Source organism: Caretta caretta, chromosome 3, assembly GCF_965140235.1.
Source record: "Caretta caretta isolate rCarCar2 chromosome 3, rCarCar1.hap1, whole genome shotgun sequence".
Taxonomy (NCBI): domain Eukaryota; kingdom Metazoa; phylum Chordata; order Testudines; family Cheloniidae; genus Caretta; species Caretta caretta.
Genome location: NC_134208.1, coordinates 24,472,179 through 24,491,811, shown reverse-complemented (window position 1 = coordinate 24,491,811; position 19,633 = coordinate 24,472,179). Strand labels below are relative to the sequence as shown.

At 46.3% G+C, this 19,633-nt stretch overlaps 1 protein-coding gene across 1 annotated transcript in view; it reads left to right on the top strand.

Annotated features, from left to right (window-relative positions):
- Positions 1–19,633, top strand: part of KCNS3 (potassium voltage-gated channel modifier subfamily S member 3) — a 78,172-nt gene that overhangs the window by 14,461 nt on the left and 44,078 nt on the right. Inside the window, exons 3-4 of the mRNA XM_048845569.2 lie at positions 14,583–14,765; positions 15,474–17,002. Of these exons, the coding sequence (XP_048701526.2) occupies positions 15,535–17,002 (1,468 nt within the window). The 5' untranslated portion in view covers positions 14,583–14,765; positions 15,474–15,534. The remainder of the gene's footprint in view (positions 1–14,582; positions 14,766–15,473; positions 17,003–19,633) is intronic.

Here is a 19,633-nt window from a genome sequence, read left to right as displayed (position 1 = left end):
GAGAAGACCCTTCCTTGATTCCCTGCTCACCCTCAGCAGTGAGATTTCTTCCATAGTGATCACCTCCTGTGGAAGGTATGGGGACAGGAATGATTATCAGGCCCACCCTACAGGGCTGGCTCTCCCCAAGAGCCACGTGCCCAGTGTACAGCAGGGTCTGGGAACAGTGATTTACCCTAGCCCTATGGCTACTCACTATTTTGGGGGTCTTGTGGCTCATGTGTGCTTGCCTGGGGTCAGCCAGTTAGTGACAGGTGTGTGAGTACTGGCTGTGTTTTAAAGCACTGAATCAGAGTTGTGTGTGTTGCAAAGAATACTGCTTCTGTAAAATGTTGCATTTAAACTTCACAGAGATGACCTTGGGAGCACAGCCTCCCTCTTTATCAGCGGCAGAATTAGAAAGCGTCCAAGAAGAACTAAGGAGGACTTTCTGCGTGAGGTTATGATGCACTCTGCCACCGAGAAAAAAGAATAGCGAGACAGGACAGCAAGAAGAGGGACCGAAAGGAGAACGTGGCACACCAGAAAGAAGCCACAGAGTGGCTCTTAACAGTTATGGAGCGTCAAGTGGACATGCTCCCGGGGATACTAGTTGTTCGAACCGAGCAGCCCCGCACCTACCCTCTCCTACAGCCACTGTCACAAAACTCTTCCCCATGTGCTCCCCCTACGCCGCCAATACCCTCTTATCAACCTCCTGGCTCCACCCTCTACCTGCAGCATTCAACTCCTCCCTCCTCACAGTCCAGCAGTGTTGTCTCCCACCACCCTCTGCACTCAACCCCATCCCTCTGCGGTTTGGCCCTGCTGAAGTACAGCACCCACTGTATTGTACTCCAAAGGAGAAGGTTGGGTATGATCCCTGGACATACACAAATCTGTAGCCGTCACGGGACCCCACCTCCTCTTAAGACCTTCTCTTCCCCCATCCCGCTCCCGGCTGATGATTTTTTTTCATTTGACTTTCTCCTCTGGTGGTTGCCTTTCAATAAAAGATTTGTTTGTTTGAAAGCAGTCTTTATTCTATTAAGTGAAAGCAAAAAGAGCACTGAAAAGCAACATACAGTTATGTCAAGGTCCCTTCTTGCATCATGTGCACCTAGCATTACAAGCTCTGCAAGCCTGAGCATAGCAACAAATATTAGTGGCTTTCAGCTTCAAATTGCTGCCTCATGGCCCTCTAATAGCCCTGGTCTCTAACTGTTCAAACTCAGTCTCCAGGCACTGAGCCTCTAGTCCAGCCCTCAGTGAAGCTTTCACCCTTCCCTTCACAAATATTATGACGCGTACTGCACGCGGCTATAAGCATAGGAATATTGTCATCGGCCATGTCCAGCTTCCCATACAGGCATTGCCAGCGGGCTTTTAAACGGCCAAATGCATGCTCCACAGTCATTCTGCACTTGCTTAGCCTGTTGTTGAACTGCTCCTTGCTTTCAAGTTGCCCCATGTCTGGCTTCATGAGCCATGGCATTAAGGGGTAGGCGGTCTCCCAGGATCACACTGGGCATTTCAGCTTCCCCTATGGTGATCTTCTGGTCAGGGAAGAAAGTCCCTGCCTGCAGCTTCTTGAACAGGCCAGTGTTCCGAAAGATGCGTGTGTCATGCACCTTTCCGGACCAGCCTGCATTAATGTCTGTGAAACACCCACAGGGATCCACAAGTGCCTAGAGAATCATTGAGAAATACCCAGTGTGATTGATGCACTCTGTGGCTAGGTGGTCTGGTGCCAGAATTGGAATATGTGTGCCATCTATTGCCCCTCCACAGTTAGGGAAGCCCATTTGTGCAAAACCATCCGCAGTGTCACGCACATTGCCCAGATTCCATCAACACGACTCCAGTGGTCGACTTTCCCACTCCGCACCGGTTAGCGACTGATCGGTAGCAATATGGAGTAGCCAGCTTCCACAGTGCAATCACCATGCGCCTGTCCAGCGACACAGTAGCTCTCATTCTCGTGTCCTTGCGCTGCAGGGCTGGGGCGAGCTCATCACACAGTCCCATGAATGTGGCTTTCCTCATGCGAAAGTTCTGCAGCTACTGCTCGTCATCCCAGACATGCATCACCATGTGATCCCACCACTCAGTGCTTGTTTCCCGAGCCCCAAAGTGGTGTTCCACTGTGGCCAGCACCTCCATGAATGCCACAAGCAATCTTGTGTCGTAACTAGTATGTGTGGCGAGATCAGTGTTTTACTTCTCTTGCCTTTGTAGTTTAAGGAATAACTCCACTGCCACTCGTGACATGTTGGTCAGTGCGAGCAGCATATTGGTCAACAGCTCGGGATCCATTCCTGCAGCCAGAAAGAGGGAGGACAGGGTGTGCAATACACAAACCGTTGAAAGATGGCACCAAATGTGGACAGAAGCACAGGGATTGCTGGGATGCGAAACAATGCATCACGGGACATTGGGATAGGACCCAGGGTGCCCTGCGACCCCTTCCACCTTCCCACAAGTCTTAGCGGCAAAAAAAAAGAAAGAGGTGCTCTGTGGGATAGCTGCCCAGAGTGCACCGCTCTGAATAGCGCCACAAATGTGAACATGCTATTGCTCAGGCAGCTGTCAGTATGAACATGCAACAGCGATTTTCCTTCGGCGCTCCCTGAGCGGCGCTCTAACTGACGGCACTGTAACTTTGCAAGTGCAGACGTGTCCTAGGTTTCACAGAAACAATTTACAGTAACAACTGTAAACTGTAGTATTTTTGCTGTTCAAGAGAGTCTGTAAACATCTTGGAGATTTAGGACTTGGCTAAGAAACCAAAACCACACTATTACTTTCAGCAGTAAACATCTTTCAAAACATCAAAAAATCCCATATAACTTCAGGTGCTCAATCTGCAAAGTGCAATTAGATATATAGCAAAGGAAGTGAGTTGTTAAGCAGAATTTGAAGAAGTCTGATTTCTGCCATACATCCTCAGTGATTCCATCCCATTTTCACGGTGCTCTTTAAATATGTTCTCTTTCTACACGTGTGCGCATGCACACGCATGCATGAGTCTGAGGGATTTTCATGAATGAAGCACAAACAGTCGGGGCAATATGGCATGGCAAGAAAAGTAATCTCTCAAACAATCAGGTCCCAAACCATCTCAGGCATTTCAGGCTGAAAACAACCAATCCTTTGAACTCCACCTGTAAACTTACAGGCAGCCAGTTCAGATTCCAGAACACTGTTTAATCATGTGCTTTCTGTGGCTGCATCTGTGCTTGGAATGTGGTACCCGCTTTCCAGTGTTAGCAACAGTGTAAGTGCTAGTGTAGACAGGGTTTAGCCATCTTCAGCGTGTCAGAACAGGTTTCTAACCTGTCAGAGCTAGTTTTCGTGACGTGGTGTTGCTGAAAACACAAGTTTGGGGGTTGTATGTTCGGAGGCTTCACTTCACAGAACAGGAAAAGTCCCTCCCTATGAGGTACCTAGATGACTTTTTAATTCTAGTCGTGTTTTCACAAGGAAGGTATTGTGGAACTGATGAAATTTAGAGAAGAAGAAAAGAAATGGTTAGAGGGCGGGGAGAAATTTAGGATTTAAAATGAGAAATCAGTTATGTGTAACTTGTAGTTAGTTGCCTCAGAGGGTGGGTGGGGGAACAGTTTACAGCCGCGAAAGATGTACATTTCAAGGAGAGAAAGGAACAATTAGCAGGATTAGAGTTATAACTAGGAGTAATGGGATGAAAATACAAAAGGGAAAATTTTGCACTGAATATCAGGAAAATCTTCCTGGTATGATATGAATTTATTCTCCACCTTCTCTTGGACCAAATGCAAGATTTCTGTGGGTGTGGGGTGTGTGTGTGGTTTTTTTTTTTTAATTATTAATTAGAGATCATAGACTCTAAGGATGGAAAAGATTTAACAGCTCATCTGCTGTGCAATTCATTATGTGCAGAGGATAGAAGTAGGCCTATGCACCATTTAAATCCTTTTTTGAGAGTTCAAGTAGGTCTTAAATAAGGTTGCCAGGTGTCCAGTTTTCGACTGGAACGCCTGGATGAAAAGGGATCCTGGTGGCTCCACTCAGCACTGCTGACCTGGCTGTTAAAAGTCCGGGTTGGTGGTGCAGCTCCCTAAGGCAGGCTCCCTGGCTCCACGCTGCTTCCGGAAGTGGCCGGCATGTCCGTGCGGCCCCTAGGCGGAGGGGCGATCAGGTAAGCTCCATTTGATGCCCCTGGGAACCATGGCCAAGGAGAGCTGTGGGGGTGACGCTTGCGGGCATGGGCTTTGGGAGCCTGCCCTGAGCCTTGCTGCACTGCTGACTGGGAGCTGTCTGAGGTAAGCGCTGTCCGGCTGGAGCCCACATCCTGATCCCCCTCCTGCACCCCTGCCTCAGGTTGGAACCCCCTCTCACACCCTAACTCCCTCCCATAATCCTCACCGTAACTCCTCCCAGAGCCCACACCCCTACCCCAGCCCTGCACCCCCCCCATACCCTAACTCCCTCCCAGAGCCTGCACCCCCTCCTGTACCCCAACACTGCTCCAGCTCTGAGCCTGCTCCCACACTCCAAACCCCTCAGCCCCAGCCCGGAGCCCTCTCCTGTCCCCCAAACTCCTTAGCCCCACCCAGGGGGCCTGCACCCCAACTTCTTGCCTCAGCCTGGAACCTCCTTCTGTATTCTGAACCCCTCATTTCTGGCCCCAACCCTGAGCCTGCACCCCCAGCCAGAGTCCTCACCCTCTCCCGCATCCAACCCCCTGCCCCAGCCCAGTGAAAGTGAGTGAGTGGTGGGTGGGGCCTCTGGGAAGGGGCGTGGCAGGGGCAAGGCCTCCGAGAAGGGGCGTGGCAAAGGTGTTTGGTTTTGTGCGATGAGAAAGTTGGCAACCCTAGTGTTAAATGTTACATAGGCCAATGCATAAGGGTAAATTTCACCCTTTAGATCGTATCCCTTTCCTTTACATTAGGCCTGGGTGCTGGTAAGGGGCAGAGTAATTTGTGGAGTCTCACCTTATTAGAAAATTCTGCCATCTGTCACTCCAAATACTAATGTCTAAAAATCCATTGCACTCTGGAGTGTGTGAATAATATTCAAAGCTTGCACTGTTGCTAAATACTTGGCTTTGTTTAGGATGAGACATCAAAAAACGTTATATAAACCTTCATAGGATTGATCACAACACAGTTTGTCAGTTTTGGGGGTGTAAAAGCAGTGTTGTTTATAATAAGACCCTGGATCTATGTGGGTGGAACCCTCTGCTTGTGTGGGGGATTCATTTACGTCATTGTTTTGACCAGTTGATTTATCTGGGCTCCTTGCAGGTTCAGGGGTCCATCTGCATGGATTCAATTGCAGGGTGGGCTGAAAGGCCCAGTCCTGAAACCCCTTGCACTAGTATTCCATTCACTTTATGTCCAGTTTCTTTGTGGAAATAGTGTGGACAGAGCACTGGATTTAGAGTCAGGAGACTTGAGTTCCATTTCCCACATCTACAACTGACCTGCCGTGTGACCTTGGACAAGTCACTTAACCTCTCTGTGCCTTTGGTCTGTTTGTCTCATTTATTTAAATGATTAACTCTTCGTGGCTTACTTGCCCCTGACTGTGTGAATGTACACTGCCTCGCACAATGGGGCCCGCCTCTCATTTGAGGCCTCTAGACCAGGGGTTCTCAACTTTTTTTTTCTGAGCCCTTCCCCCCCAACATACAATAAAAACTCCAAAGCCCAGCTGTGCCACAACTGTTTTTCTGCATTTAAAAGCCAGGGCTGGCATTAGGGGGTAGCAAGCAGGGCAATTACTCAGAGCCCTACACCAGAGGGGGCACCCTAAAACTAAATTGCTCAGGCTTTGCCTTCAGCCCTGTGTAGTGGGGTTCAGGGCCCCGGGCTGCAGTCCCTTGCAGGGGGGTTTTGATTTTCTGCCCTGGGCCTCAGAGAGTCTAATGCTGGCCGTGCTTCACGACCCCCCTGAAACTTCCTAGCAGCCCCCCAGGTCCCTGGTTGAGACCCATGGCTCTAGATATTACTATAATATAAATATTGATAATAATATTGGATGTTAATTGGACTGCTCATGTGAATAAGAATTTCCTGAACAGATGCTGCAGGACTGAGCCCAATATGAAATTCAGCACATCTCAAAAAAGATATACTGGCATTAGAAAAAGTTCAGAAAAGGACAACTAAAATGATTAGGGGTTTGGAACGGGTCCCATATGAGGAGAGATTAAAGAGTCTAGGACTTTTCAGCTTGGAAAAGAGGAGACTAAGGGGGGATATGATAGAGGTATATAAAATCATGAGTGGTGTGGAGAAAGTGAATAAGGAAAAGTTATTTGCTTGTTCCCATAATATAAGAACTAGGGGCCACCAAATGACATTAATGGGCAGCAGGTTTAAAACAAATAAAAGGAAGTTCTTTTTCACACAGTGCACAGTCGACGTGTGGAACTCCTTGCCTGAGGAGGTTGTGAAGGCTAGGACTATAACAGGGTTTAAAAGAGAACTGGATAAATTCATGGAGCTAAAGTCCCTTAATGGCTGTTAGCCAGGATGAGTAAGGAATGGTGTCCCTAGCCTCTGTTTATCAGAGGGTGGAGATGGATGGCAGGAGAGAGATCACTAGATCATTACCTGTTAGGTTCACTCCCTCTGGGGCACCTGACATTGGCCACTGTGGGTAGACAGGATCCTGGGCTGGATGGACCTTTGGTCTGACCCAGTATAGCCATTTTTATGTTACATCCATCTCATTCCAACGTACTGTGGAAATTTTCCTCCTTACAGAGTTCTTTCAGCTAAAATGTACAATATTCACATCAAATAGCATATCTTGTTTTTAAATTGTGCTCTTGATAGTAGCTGAGCATCATTAAAACTACCCGACAAATAAGATTATTGTCTCTCTGCAGAGAGACATTTTTTCTTTATCATTGAACTGTGCTGATGTTGACCTGGACATAACAATGCACTCGGGTTCTCCTCATCTTCCTAAATCGCTCCGTGAAGTTCAGTAATTGGGGCAAAGTAGCTCAAGGAAACTCTTGATATGATCCACTGCCTCAGGCAACTGAAAGGTGTCATCCTTGCAGCACTGTAATTGTTGTTAAATTGGCAAGGATCACGGATGGGCTTTGAAGCAAACATTATTTTAACCTGTCTATTCCACTTAGTACAGGTTGATAGTGATCTATCTGAACACTGAACCTTTGAGTCACTGTATGTATTCTGAACAAAATACAAATGATGAAGCCATCAGAAATTGCGTCAGGTGTGTGTCTCGTTAATTAGCATACTGCATGTTATCTCCAGGGTGTCTCGTCGTGTTAGGAAGACTGTTAACGGTACTTTTTTTTCTTTCTTTTTTTTTTTTTTTTGATCCTTACGTAAATGACATTCAGATAACTAGGTAGTATTGTATCACACTCCTGGGTGTTTAAAGTTCATGAGAAAGCAATTAAAATAATGGACTACAATCACAATGTACCCCCTATAATACTGCCTCTAGAGCTGATAGCATTCTGGAAAGTCAGCATGCCCTTCACCCACATCTAGCCACATACCCTGTAACTGCCAACCAACTCAAAACAAAAACTAGTAGATAGATGCAAATATGCAATCTGCATGAGTAGATACTTATTTAAATAATTTGCATAAATTCTGCAGTCCTTATATGTGTAAAACCTCCCGCTGACTTCAGTATGTGTTTTGCCTGAATAAGGAACACAGAATATAATTAAAAATGAAATACAGAGATTTGATCCCAAAGTTTATTTACTAAAAGGTCTCCTTGGAGGTTGGATTTAATCCATTTCAGGAGAAATGTAGTGGAGTAGTTTTGTTTGCTCATCACAGCAATGCAATGTACTGGATAAAGAATACAATTGCCAATGGAATGCATAAAATATTTTTATGGCTGAGCAGATCATTTAGTTGATGGATTGACCTTCTTTTTCTGCTTACAAGATGTCCATAAACAAAGAGCAATTTCTTCACATGTTCTTACGACTCACATTTGACTTTTTTTAAAACAAATTGCCCCCTATCCATTTCTTGTGGACATTTTATTATGAATAATCAATATTTGATATACAAAAACTGAGCTATGTTGGTAATTGTGATTGGTCACATCAGTTACATGTATTATTTTTGTTCCCTGATAGGATGAACATACGAGGATTTAAGTGAGATGTAATTGATGCATTGGCCTTCTGCTAGCCTGAAGCATAAGGGGAAATTTCACCTTCGTCATATTTGTCTTACAGTATGTCTACGCTGCAATCTGAGGTGTGATTTCAGCTCAGGTAGACATACCTTTGCTAGCATGGCTAAAGCCAGGTCTATGCTACAAAGTTAGGTCAACGTAAGTTGCCTTGTGTCAACCTACCTGTGCATGTGTCCGCACTCAACTTTGTCTCCGGCCGATGTAAGCGCACAGTTACAGCGACACGGTAAAACCACCTTGCCAAATGGCGTGGAGCTTTGTGTGACCTGTGTTGACCCCAACAGACCACCAGCAGCTGTTCTACAATGCCCTATGACAGTGACCACTCTGCTTACAGTTGTAAACTCCACTGCCCAGAGGTCACAGAGACCATAAGTCTCCTTTCAAGAAGACGCATTTCAGAAACACCTGGGAAGTTTTAATGGGGATGGGGGAGCAAACCTAGTAGCTCTCGCTTGTGTGTGCTACCCAAACGACCATGCCAGCTCCAGTCACTAGACACAATGTTTTCTGGAGTTGAGAGGAGGTAAGACTAGAAATGTAGATGCAGCACTGTGGGCTTCAGCAACATGAGGTGGTATCTAGAGCCCCAGGCATACCTGTAAAGCCTGTGCTGAGGCCTGCACTGCCATATCTATGCTGCTATTTTTAGCTATGCTTCGGGTTTCCAGGTATCCGGTTTTTAACTGGAACGCCCAGTCCAAAAGGGACCCTGGCGGCTCTAGTCAGCACCGCCCACTGGGCTGTTAAAAGTCTGGTTGGTGCAGCAGGGTCCTGGGGCTAAGGCAGGCTCCCTGCCTAACCTAGCTCCATGTGGCTCCCAGAAGCAGCCGCCAGGTCCTTGCGGCCCCTAGGCACATGGGCAGCCAGGGAGGCTCCACGTGCTGCCCCCGTCCCGAGTGGCAGCTCGGCAGCTCCCATTGGCCGGAAACCGCGACCAATGGGACTGCAAGGGTGGCGCCTGCGGGCGTGAGGGCAGTGCGTGGAGCCTCCCTGGATGCCCATGCGCCTAGGGGCTGCATGGACCCAGTGACCGCTTCCTGGGAGCTGCAGTAAGCACCACCGGGACCCTGCACATCAACCCCCTGCCCCAGCCCAGAGTCCCCTCCCGCACCCAAACTCCCTCCCGGAACTCTTGCCCCACACCCCCCAATACCCCAACCCCCTGCCCCAACTCTGGGCCCCCTCCTGAACCTCAAGCTCCTCCTCCCTGGCCCCACCCCAGAATCTGGGGTGGGCAGACTCCGGCCCAGGGAGCCAAATCCGGCCCTTCAGACATTTTAATCCAGCCCTAGAGCTCCCGCCGGGGAGCAGGCTTGGGAGGTTGCCCCAGTCTGTGCATGCCAAGGCTCCTTGTGGCTCCCGGAAACAGCGACATGTCCCCCTCTGGCTTCTACATGTAGGGGCAGCCAGGAGGTTCCACACACTGTCCCCACCCTGAGTGCCACCTCTGCAGCTCCCGTAGGCTGGGAACCGCAGCCAATGGGAGCTGCAGGGGTGGTGCCTGTGGACAGGGCAGCACGCAGAATTGCTTGGCCGTGCTTCCGCATAGGAGCTGGATGAGGGACATGCCGCTGCTTCCGGGAGCTGTTTGTGGTAAGCGCTGCCTGGAGCTTGCACCCCCGACCCCCTCCCATGCCCCAACCCTCTTCCCCAGCCCTGATCCTGCTCCTGCCCTCTAAACCTCTTGATCCCAGTCCTGAGTACCCTCCTGCACCCCAACCCCTCATCCCCAGCTGGAGCCCTCACCCACTCCCGCACCCCACCCCCCAATTTTTTGAGCATTCATGGTCCGTCATACAATTTCCATACCCAGATGTGGCCCTTGGGCCAAAATGTTTGCCCACCTGTGCATTAGAAAGTTGGCAACCTTAGCCATGCTAGTGCAGTTAAAGCTAGCGCAGGTATATCTACCCATGCTGCAATTACACTTCAGATTGTATTATAACCATATCCTTGGTAAAACAGTCAAACATTGCTTATTCTCTTTTATTTCCCCAGATCCAAACACCCCCAAATATGGGGGAAGTTTTAATCATGCTGTGAACTTTGTGGTGAAGGTCAAGTTTTTAAAAGTAATCTAGGTGTCTAAAGGTGCAGATAGGTGCCTTACGGTAATCTTACCAGGTGCCTACCTTCATTTTTAGGTGCCTAATATCTTTAGAAATCTGGCCCATTTAAGTGCTTTTGGGTGTCAAGCTTGAGACACTGTGTAGGGTGGGTGTTCACCATATTTTGAAAATCAGGACCCTTTAAGACTTTTCATACTGGAAACCCAAAAACTGCAACTCTCCTAATCACTTTTGAAAATCTTGTCCTTGGGCTTATTTATACATATTTTAGTTAACTTACAAGGTTAGGATCCGATCCTGCTACCATTGAAGTCGGAGGGATATTGCTCTTGACTTCCATGGTAGCAGGATTTGTCCCTTTGTTAGTTGTTCTTGTTCAATTCAGTAGAAAAGTCCTTGAAATTTGAAGATCTCTTCTCAACTCTGGAGAGATGTCTGAGGAGCCTACACATATGCACAAGGATGTATATAGCTGCAGACTAATTGGCCACAAGATAAAATACTAAAAATCAATAGGAGCTTGCTGTGTTTAAAAAATGCAGTAATAAAACAGTGACATCAATCCAACCATGAATCAATTTAATCTTTAGCATGGTAGTGCTTCCTTTTCTTTACCTGTGATTGACAGATCAATTAATGCTTTGGAAAAAAACCCCTCCCACCATAGTAGTTTTGTCAAACACAAATATGCCATTAAAATAGCATGACACCCATTAAGCTCTAGATTGTATCTGTAAGGCATATCCTTACCTTGAATGTGTTGCAGATCTGCATTATCCTAGTGGGAGCACCAGAGGCATTCCTTTTAAGTCATAGGGTCTACTCCCATAAGTGGACATGGTGAAGCCACCTATATTCCCACTCTTTGGGCTTGTCTACACTTACCGGATCAACGAGCGGTGATCAATGCATTGGTAATCAATGCATTCTAGTGAAGACCCGCTAAATCGACTGCAGATTGCTCTCCCATTGACTCCTGTACTCTACAGGATCGAGAAGAGTAGGAGGAGTCGACAGGAGGGCGTCTCCCGTTGAAATCACATAGTGTGGACCCCGCGGTAAGTAGAGCTAAGCTACATCGATTTGAGTTACACTATTCACGTAACTCAAATTGCGTACCTTATATCGAATTTCCCCTGTAGTGTAGACAAGGCCTTCTTTGCTCCCCTTTGGACATAGAGGATCTCATGGGAAGCACCTCTGAACAGTTATGAGGTCCCCAGACTGCAAAAGCTGTAACACTGGCCTTAACCAGGCCATGCAGTGGGTAGGGAGAGGATCCTGTACTCTTCCCCACCCCCCCGATCCTGGCTAGCACTTATGCAGCCATGCAATCACTAAACTGGAAATAATTAGGTTCCAGTATTTTCTCCTGATGTTTACAGCAGCACCCCATATTATTCCTTTCTTGTTCACACAATGAATGGGGTTCCTCGGTGCTATGATAATACAAATAATAAATAGCAATAATTTAATACATGCTATGAAAGAATTCTGACCAAGCCTCTTGAAATGTCCTCCTGCAATCTGGGCCTGATTCAAAGTCCACTGTTGTCTAAGGAAGAACTTCAGTGGGCTCTGAATCAGGGCCTTTATAAGCAGGAGTCAGTTGCCCTGTATACTGTGCGTTAATGTTGATTATTATCCTCTTAAAACAAAGTGGCGGATGCTTGCTTACTGGAATTATTCAAATGAGTAATCAAATGGAGGCACCATTATAAATATGCATAATGATCTGCATAATCAATAAGGAGTTATATACTGCAAGTTCAACAATGGTGCAGTGTTTTAAAGAATTGTTGAGCACTAAAATCTTCCATTAGTTACAATGACTTCAATAAGTCAGCAGTGGGCAAAATTTTTGTCTTATTTCTTTAGTATACTTAGTTATCCCAAATTTAATTAAATTTTTCTCTTGATTTGATCAGCATAAAAATAAATGGATTTGACAAGGCATTAAGGCATATTCGGGCCCACTGAAGTCAATGGCAAAACTCTTGTTGATGTCCATACAGCTAAAATTTGGCTCACTATTTCTGTGGCATTGGTGTTGAAGCTGAAATGTTAAGCTCAGGGCACTAAAGTATCACTTGAACAAAGATAAAGATTTCCCACTGGAAATTAATAAACAAAGCCTATTTGAATTGACATCGATGTAAATCCAGAGTCACTTCGTGACTTCAGATAAGGTATTCTGGGTGTGAAACCAGAATTTGCGTCAGGACCATGAATGAAGTGGAAAACCATGTAAGGATTGAATTCTGACACTCTTATTCCAGGAGTTGGGCAAGGTGCTTCTCAATGTACATGTAATGCCGACAGACCCCAGTTGTCAGCGGGCAGGATCGAACCTGGGACCTCTGGAGCTTAGTGCATGAGCTAAAAGCCAACTGGCTGTTAGCTAAAGCTGTAGAGCAAACTCATTAATCTCTCTCTTCAAGTGGTCTCCGTGCCACTAGATGGGACAGAACACCACACCCAGGAGGTGTGTGGGTTACATACACATCACAGAATTAGGCCTAAGAGGCCGCAAAGGGATGTGACTTTGGAAAATACTCAGAGTGAGCGTAACTCCTGTTATCAATTTATTATCTTGAAAGCTCCTATTTGCAGATGCATACAAGATTGTAGTTTATGCTATAAATGGAATGGATAAATCATGTAATCTCTCTTCACCATGGTTTCTCATATATAAAATGGAGATAATAATACTTCCTTTTTGGTCTTATCTAATTAGCCTTTGGCTTGAACAGTTTACAATCTGTCTCTTACTATGCCCAATGCTTTAGCACAATGGGTCCCTGATCTTGGCTGCACAGTAATTAATCCAGTTGCTAAAAATAAACATATCAATTTAATTTTGAAAGAAGTCATTTAAAGGGCTTTACAATATTATCATAAATGAAGAGCTATTTTCCCACTGAAGAATGTCAGTTTCCACAGTTCTAATACAAGAACGGATTGAGGTGTCTGCTGTACAAAATGAGTTTAAAAAAAACCCCTTTCTGGCTACACATCTGCTTTTGTAGAATTGAAACTACTTGTTCTGGTAAATAACTTCTGGGCCTGATCCCACAACTCCTATAGATGTGAGAAGTCTTGCTGGCCTCCCTTTGGGTCTGATCCCACCAGTCAGATGAATTAGGGCTAGTTAGGCTACATCTGCGCTGCAGTGCTTGTGATGGAGATACTCCAAGCCGACGGAAGAGAGCTCTCCCATTGGCTTAACTCCTGCCTCCGCGAGAGGCGGTAGCTATATCGGTGGGAGAAGCTCTCCTGCCAATACAGCGCTGTCTACACCAGCGTTTAGGTCGGTATAATTTACGTCACTGAGGGGGTGTGGATTATTCACACCCCTGAGTGACATAAGTTATACCGAGTAACCTGTCATGTAGGGAAGGATTTATATGCACACAAGGGTTTTAGCTTCTGATCCTCGGTCCCCTCTGTTCCCTGACTGCCCCTGGATTCCCTGCCCCTAACTGCCCCCCCCCCCGCTGCCCCATCCAACCCCTCCTCTCCTTCCTGACTGCTCCCCTGGGACCCCTTCCCCATCCAACCACCCCTTCTCCCTGACCACCCCTGGACCCCCCACCCCTAACTGCCCCCTGCCACCCCATCCAACCCCTCTCCTTCCTGACTGCCCCCCCACCCAGGACCCCTGTTCCATGCAACCACCCCTTCTCCCTGTCCCCTGACTGCCCCCTGCCACTCCATCCAACCCCTCCTCTCATTCCTGACTGCCCTGGGACCCCTGCCCCTTACTGCCTCCCGCCTCCCCATCCAACCCCTCCTCTCATTCCTGATGGCCTGCCTGGACCCCTGCCTCCATTCAACCCCCTTGTTCCCCGCCCTCTGACCGCCCTGGCCCCTGACCACCCCCTGAATTTCCCTGCTCTCTATCCAATCCCCCCTGCTCCCTGCCCCCTTACCGTGCTGCCTGACGCTCCAGTGGCTGGCGGCGTGGCTGCACCACGACAGGCAGCCGCACCGTGCAGCACAGAGCATCAGGTCAGGCCGGGCTCTGCAGCTACGTGGCCCCAGGAGCTCACAGCCCCGTTGCTCAGAGCATTGTGCCGGCGGTGCAGTGAGCTGAGGCTGCGGGGGAGAGGCCGGGGGCTAGCCTCCCGGGCCAGGCAGGAGGGTCCCGCGGGCCACATTTGCTCTAAAGCAAAGGTTTATAACTAAGGAAAGGAAAGCCCAGGGTAAGGTCTCCTAAAAATGTTAACAGACATTTTCTATGGTATAATCTGCCTTTTTTATCCAATTTAGCCTGAATAATATATTTATGGTGAAGGTGTGTAGATATTAAAATGCCCTTTACTTGTCTACCTACAGGTACTCCTTACTTGCTGAGACAAAATATTTCTGGAAGTGCCATCTCTGGAAGCTGCTCTTTCCGAAATGACATTTCAATGTGAGTTTATCAGCATAACCATAATCTATAGGCATGCTGTTGCAGAGAAGGAAGTACTTCTGGAACTGATACAGGTCTTAAGGAGGAACTTTGCATCACTACAGGTGAGTAGCAAGGCAGGTAACAAAATACCTATGGTGGAATCTTCATGAATGCAGATATCCAAATGTGGGTGAGAGATGTCTGGAAAGTCAGGAAAGGAAAATGAAGAAAAGCTGTTTAAAACAGACTCTTGAAATGTTTTCAACCAAAGAGTGACAGGAATATAGAATGCCCTTTAAGGGAAGGGTGTAGATTAAGATGTGTTGGCATCATGTAAGAAATAATAGCATGCCCCCTGAGTGAAAATTATATAATAAAGAATGGGATACTACGGGCCAAATTTTCAGCTGGTTTAAATTGATGTAGCTCCCTTGATTTCAAAACTGATTAACTCGTCCTCAGGATCTGGCCCTAGATGCTTAATAGTCTGAGTACATTTTCCTTTTAGTCCCAAAATTTGTAATTTCATTTACTTTTCAATATGAATATTAATTTAATTTTGATAGTACTAGAGGAAAGGAGTAGTAATAAATTAAGGGGGAAAAAAAGAATAAAATAGTTTCTGGTTCAGCATTCATCTTTAAGTTTGCTAACTGATTTAATCACCCAGACTAATTTAAGTCTACTTTAGTGGAACTGTTAACAATGTATTTGTCATTTCATTTCTTGTTTTTCAGTGTAGCATTTCCACAGTAAATGGAGATTGGAAAATAGTTGTAGCAAGAGCAAAACTGAATTAAATTTTCTAATAATATCTTATGTTCTTTTAGGTGCAATGTAATCTTACGGGTTAGTGCCTCGGAAGCCAGCAACAGAACTACTGTGTTCAAAATGGTTTATGGTGAATTTTTCCATAGACCTGGGAAAGATGAGGAACTTATCCACTTGAATGTGGGTGGCTTTAAGCAATCAGTTGATCAAAGTACTTTGCTCCGATTTCCCCAGACCAGACTTGGAAAACTGCTCAAATGCCATTCTGAAGAGGCTATCCTGGAACTGTGTGATGATTACAGTGTTGCAGACAAGGAATATTACTTTGATAGGAACCCTTCTTTCTTTAGATATGTTTTGAATTTTTACTATACAGGTAAACTGCATGTCATGGAGGAACTTTGTGTCTTCTCCTTCTGCCAGGAAATAGAGTACTGGGGGATCAACGAGCTGTTCATTGATTCTTGCTGTAGCAATAGGTATCAAGAAAGAAAAGAAGAAGGTCAAGATAAGGACTGGGATCAGAAAAGCAATGACAGAAGTATAGACTCTTCCAGTGAAGAATCATCCATATTTGAAAAAGAGCTGGAGAAATTTGATAAACTGTGGCTTGGTGAAATACGAAAGAAAGTATGGATCAGAATGGAAAACCCTGGGTACTGCTTATCAGCCAAGTTAATTGCAATTTCCTCCCTGAGCGTAGTGCTAGCATCTATTGTAGCCATGTGCATCCACAGCATGCCAGAGTTCCAAAGGTGGGATGACAATGACAGAGAGATTGAAGACCCTGTTTTGGAAGCCGTGGAGATAGCGTGCATCGTCTGGTTCACCGTCGAGTTAGTGATAAGGCTCGCCGCAGCTCCAAGTCTAAAGAAGTTCTGGAAAAACCCTCTCAACATCATAGATTTTGTCTCTATTATTCCATTTTATGCTACCTTGGCTGTGGACACAAAGGACGAAGAAAGCGAAGACATTGAGAATATGGGGAAAGTGGTTCAGATCCTACGGCTAATGAGGATATTTCGCATCCTGAAACTGGCAAGGCACTCTGTAGGACTGCGGTCTTTAGGTGCCACTTTGAGACATAGTTACCAGGAAGTTGGACTTTTGCTTTTGTTTCTGTCTGTCGGGATTTCTATATTCTCAGTTTTGGTCTATTCAGTAGAAAAAGATGATGATGAGTCAGAACTGCACAGCATCCCGGTCTGCTGGTGGTGGGCAACTATCAGCATGACCACTGTCGGCTATGGAGACACTTTCCCGGTCACCCTACTGGGAAAGTTCATTGGTAGCATTTGTATTCTCTGTGGAATATTAGTGGTGGCCCTTCCAATCACTATAATTTTCAACAAGTTTTCTAAATACTATCAAAAGCAAAAGGATATTGATGTAGACCAGTCCAACAGTGATCACAAAGAGAAATGTAATGAGCTACCTTATTTTAACATTAGGGATATTTATGCAAAAAGGATGAACTCCTTCATTTCTAGCCTTTCTTCAGTAGGGATTATAGCCAGCGATCAAGATTCAACAGACGCCTCCAGCATCCAAGATATTGAGGACGTTTATAACACATCTGTAGAGAATGGTACTGGAAAATGAGTTAAATCATTTTCTCTTTCCTTTATTTCTGTTTTCAGATATTTGGTTAATGCAGATTTATAAACTCCAGTGAATTTAAGAGCACTTAATTCTCAGGGTACTTAACTGTCAGCCATATTTGGACATTCTTTGCTCTCATGTTGTCACACAAGCTTTATTGTTTAGATGAGGCTTAAAAATATACCTCATATGGCAATTTAGTTTTCATATGACTAGTTCTATGCATTTTGGGAGTGTGGGGTGGAAAAAGCTGAAAAATGGTATAAATTAAATGCAAGTCTAATGTTTGTTCCTGCAGCAGTCTGATTTATACAGAATGTGTTTTTGTAATATATTGCTATTTAGGTAACTGCAGATTGCTAATATGTGGGAAATACAGCACAATTAAGTGAAGTTTCTACATGCAAGTATACTTGCAAAAAAAAAAGCCATTAAAATATATGTAAAACTACATTCACTAAGATGACATGGAGATTAGGAACCTAATATGCTTCCCGAGTCAGGATGGGAAATTCATTGGGGGGAGGGATAGCTCAGTGGTTTGAGCATTGGCCTGCTAAACCCAGGGTTGTGAGTTCAGTCCTTAAGGGGGCCATTTGGGATCTGGGGCAAAAATTGGGGATTGGTCCTGCTTTGAGCAGGGGGTTGGACTAGATGACCTCCTGAGGTCCCTTCCAACCCTAGTATTCTATGATTATGTTGTTACTCTATGAAAGCATAATATTTATGAATTTTTCCTTCCAAAGTCGGAACACTTTTTTTAGATTTAAAAAGAAATTGTACACACGGAGCGTGTTTCTCTATATGGTTTTGTTCCTTGTGTAGTCAATTACACCTGTATAAAGTGAGTGGAAAAAGGGGTTAAAACACTGTGGTTGAGATCCTGTGCGCACCTCTGAAAGGCCCAGCACAGAATTTATAGCCCGGGGTGGAGGGCTAGGGGGCCTGTGATGGGGTCTTCAGACCCCACATTAAGGCTGAGACAGCACAAAGGCTGAAGCAGTACTGGGCCTGGAATGGCTCCTTAGCCATTGTTGAGCATGGTCGTTTCCCCCAGGAGCAGCATAAAGGAAGCTCCAGCAGCTCCAGGCAAGAGTGTGAGAGGAGAAAAGAGAAGTATTTTGTAGAGGAGCACTGCTCTGCAGCAGCAGGAGTAGAAACTGCTACTGAGGGTGTCTGGCTGTGATTTCCCTCTGTCCTGATACCATCCAAAAGGCTGGTGGAACCAGGGGCAAGGGCACCAGAGGGTTACAGGCATTGGCCCTAGACTGCGGGTTTGAGGCAAGGACTTTAATGCAATTGTAGTCACATCCCAAACTGAGACATAGGGTGCACTGGGAAGTGGCCTAGGGGATTGTGAGCAGTGGGTGGGCTGAACCCAGGACATCCCACACCACTACAATTTCAGGACCCTGGGCAGGGACCCCTGACTCCCATCCCCAAGCCAGTCCAGCAAGGCCTCAGGCAGAGTGCCAGGGACACACTGAACTGAAAAAGAGACTGAGGTGTCAGTCCCTGCTACAGTGTCTTTAAGCCACCTTTGTGCTGTTCTGGTCCTGGGCTGCTCTGGGGGCAGGTGAGGCCCTTGGCATAACTTTGGGTATATCTATACTGCAATCACAGGGTGTGACTGGCTTTTGGTTAGATGTACCTGAGCTAACTATCTTGGGTCTCAGAGCAATGAAGCTGAGACACCATGGGTGGTACAAACCTGCCTGGAGCACTGGTAGTCGGGCAGCTAGCCTGTGCTGAAGCATACGCGACTGCGGCTTTATTGCTTCGACACATGAGCTGGCTAGATTAAAGCTAGCTCAGGTATGCCTGCTTGAGTTGCAGTCACATGTAATGACTGCAGTGTAGCTGTACCCTTAGGTGGCTCTGGTGGTCTGAGTTATGGCAGCTTCCCTGAACTGGCCTACGGTCTACAGCATGGACCAGAATCTCTGCCACACTGCATGCTGCAGCCACCAACATGCCCCTGGCATGTCCCTAACACCAGGATTTGTGAGGGGGGTTCTCGAAAGTCAGCCTTAAGGCAGTCTTCCATGGTGATGGCACTGGGATAATCCTTCTCCAGCCAAATACAGGATGTTTAGGGCTACTATATACCACGTCAGACCGTTAGCCTCTGAGTGAAATTCTGGCCCTGTTGAATCCACTGGAAGTTTTGCAGTTGGCTTCAGTGGAGCCAGGATTTCACCGTATGATTATGATTTGGGGGTATTATACACCCATTTTATACTCCTTTTGTCCTTAAATGACTCTGCAAGGAGCAGGCCCATGGAGAATCAGACCCCTTGGCTTTTTCTGTTTTTTTTTTTCCCCCTCCCCCTTACAGGCATATTTTGTTTATTATTAATTGTGGACCAAATCCTGAAGCCTTTAGTCTATACTCAGCCAGAATGCTTATCAATAGGAGTTTTGCCAATGAAAAACAAAGGCTAGATCTTATTCAGCACCTGCAGAGTGCCCTAGAATGCTGTGTAACTGGTGGTGTTCATACATGCGTCAGGATTTCTGGAGCTGCATAGCTGGGCAAGGCAAGCCAGCAGAGGAGCAGAGATGGGCTGATAGATTTGATGACACACAGATCCACTGACTGTGCTTCCACCCCACA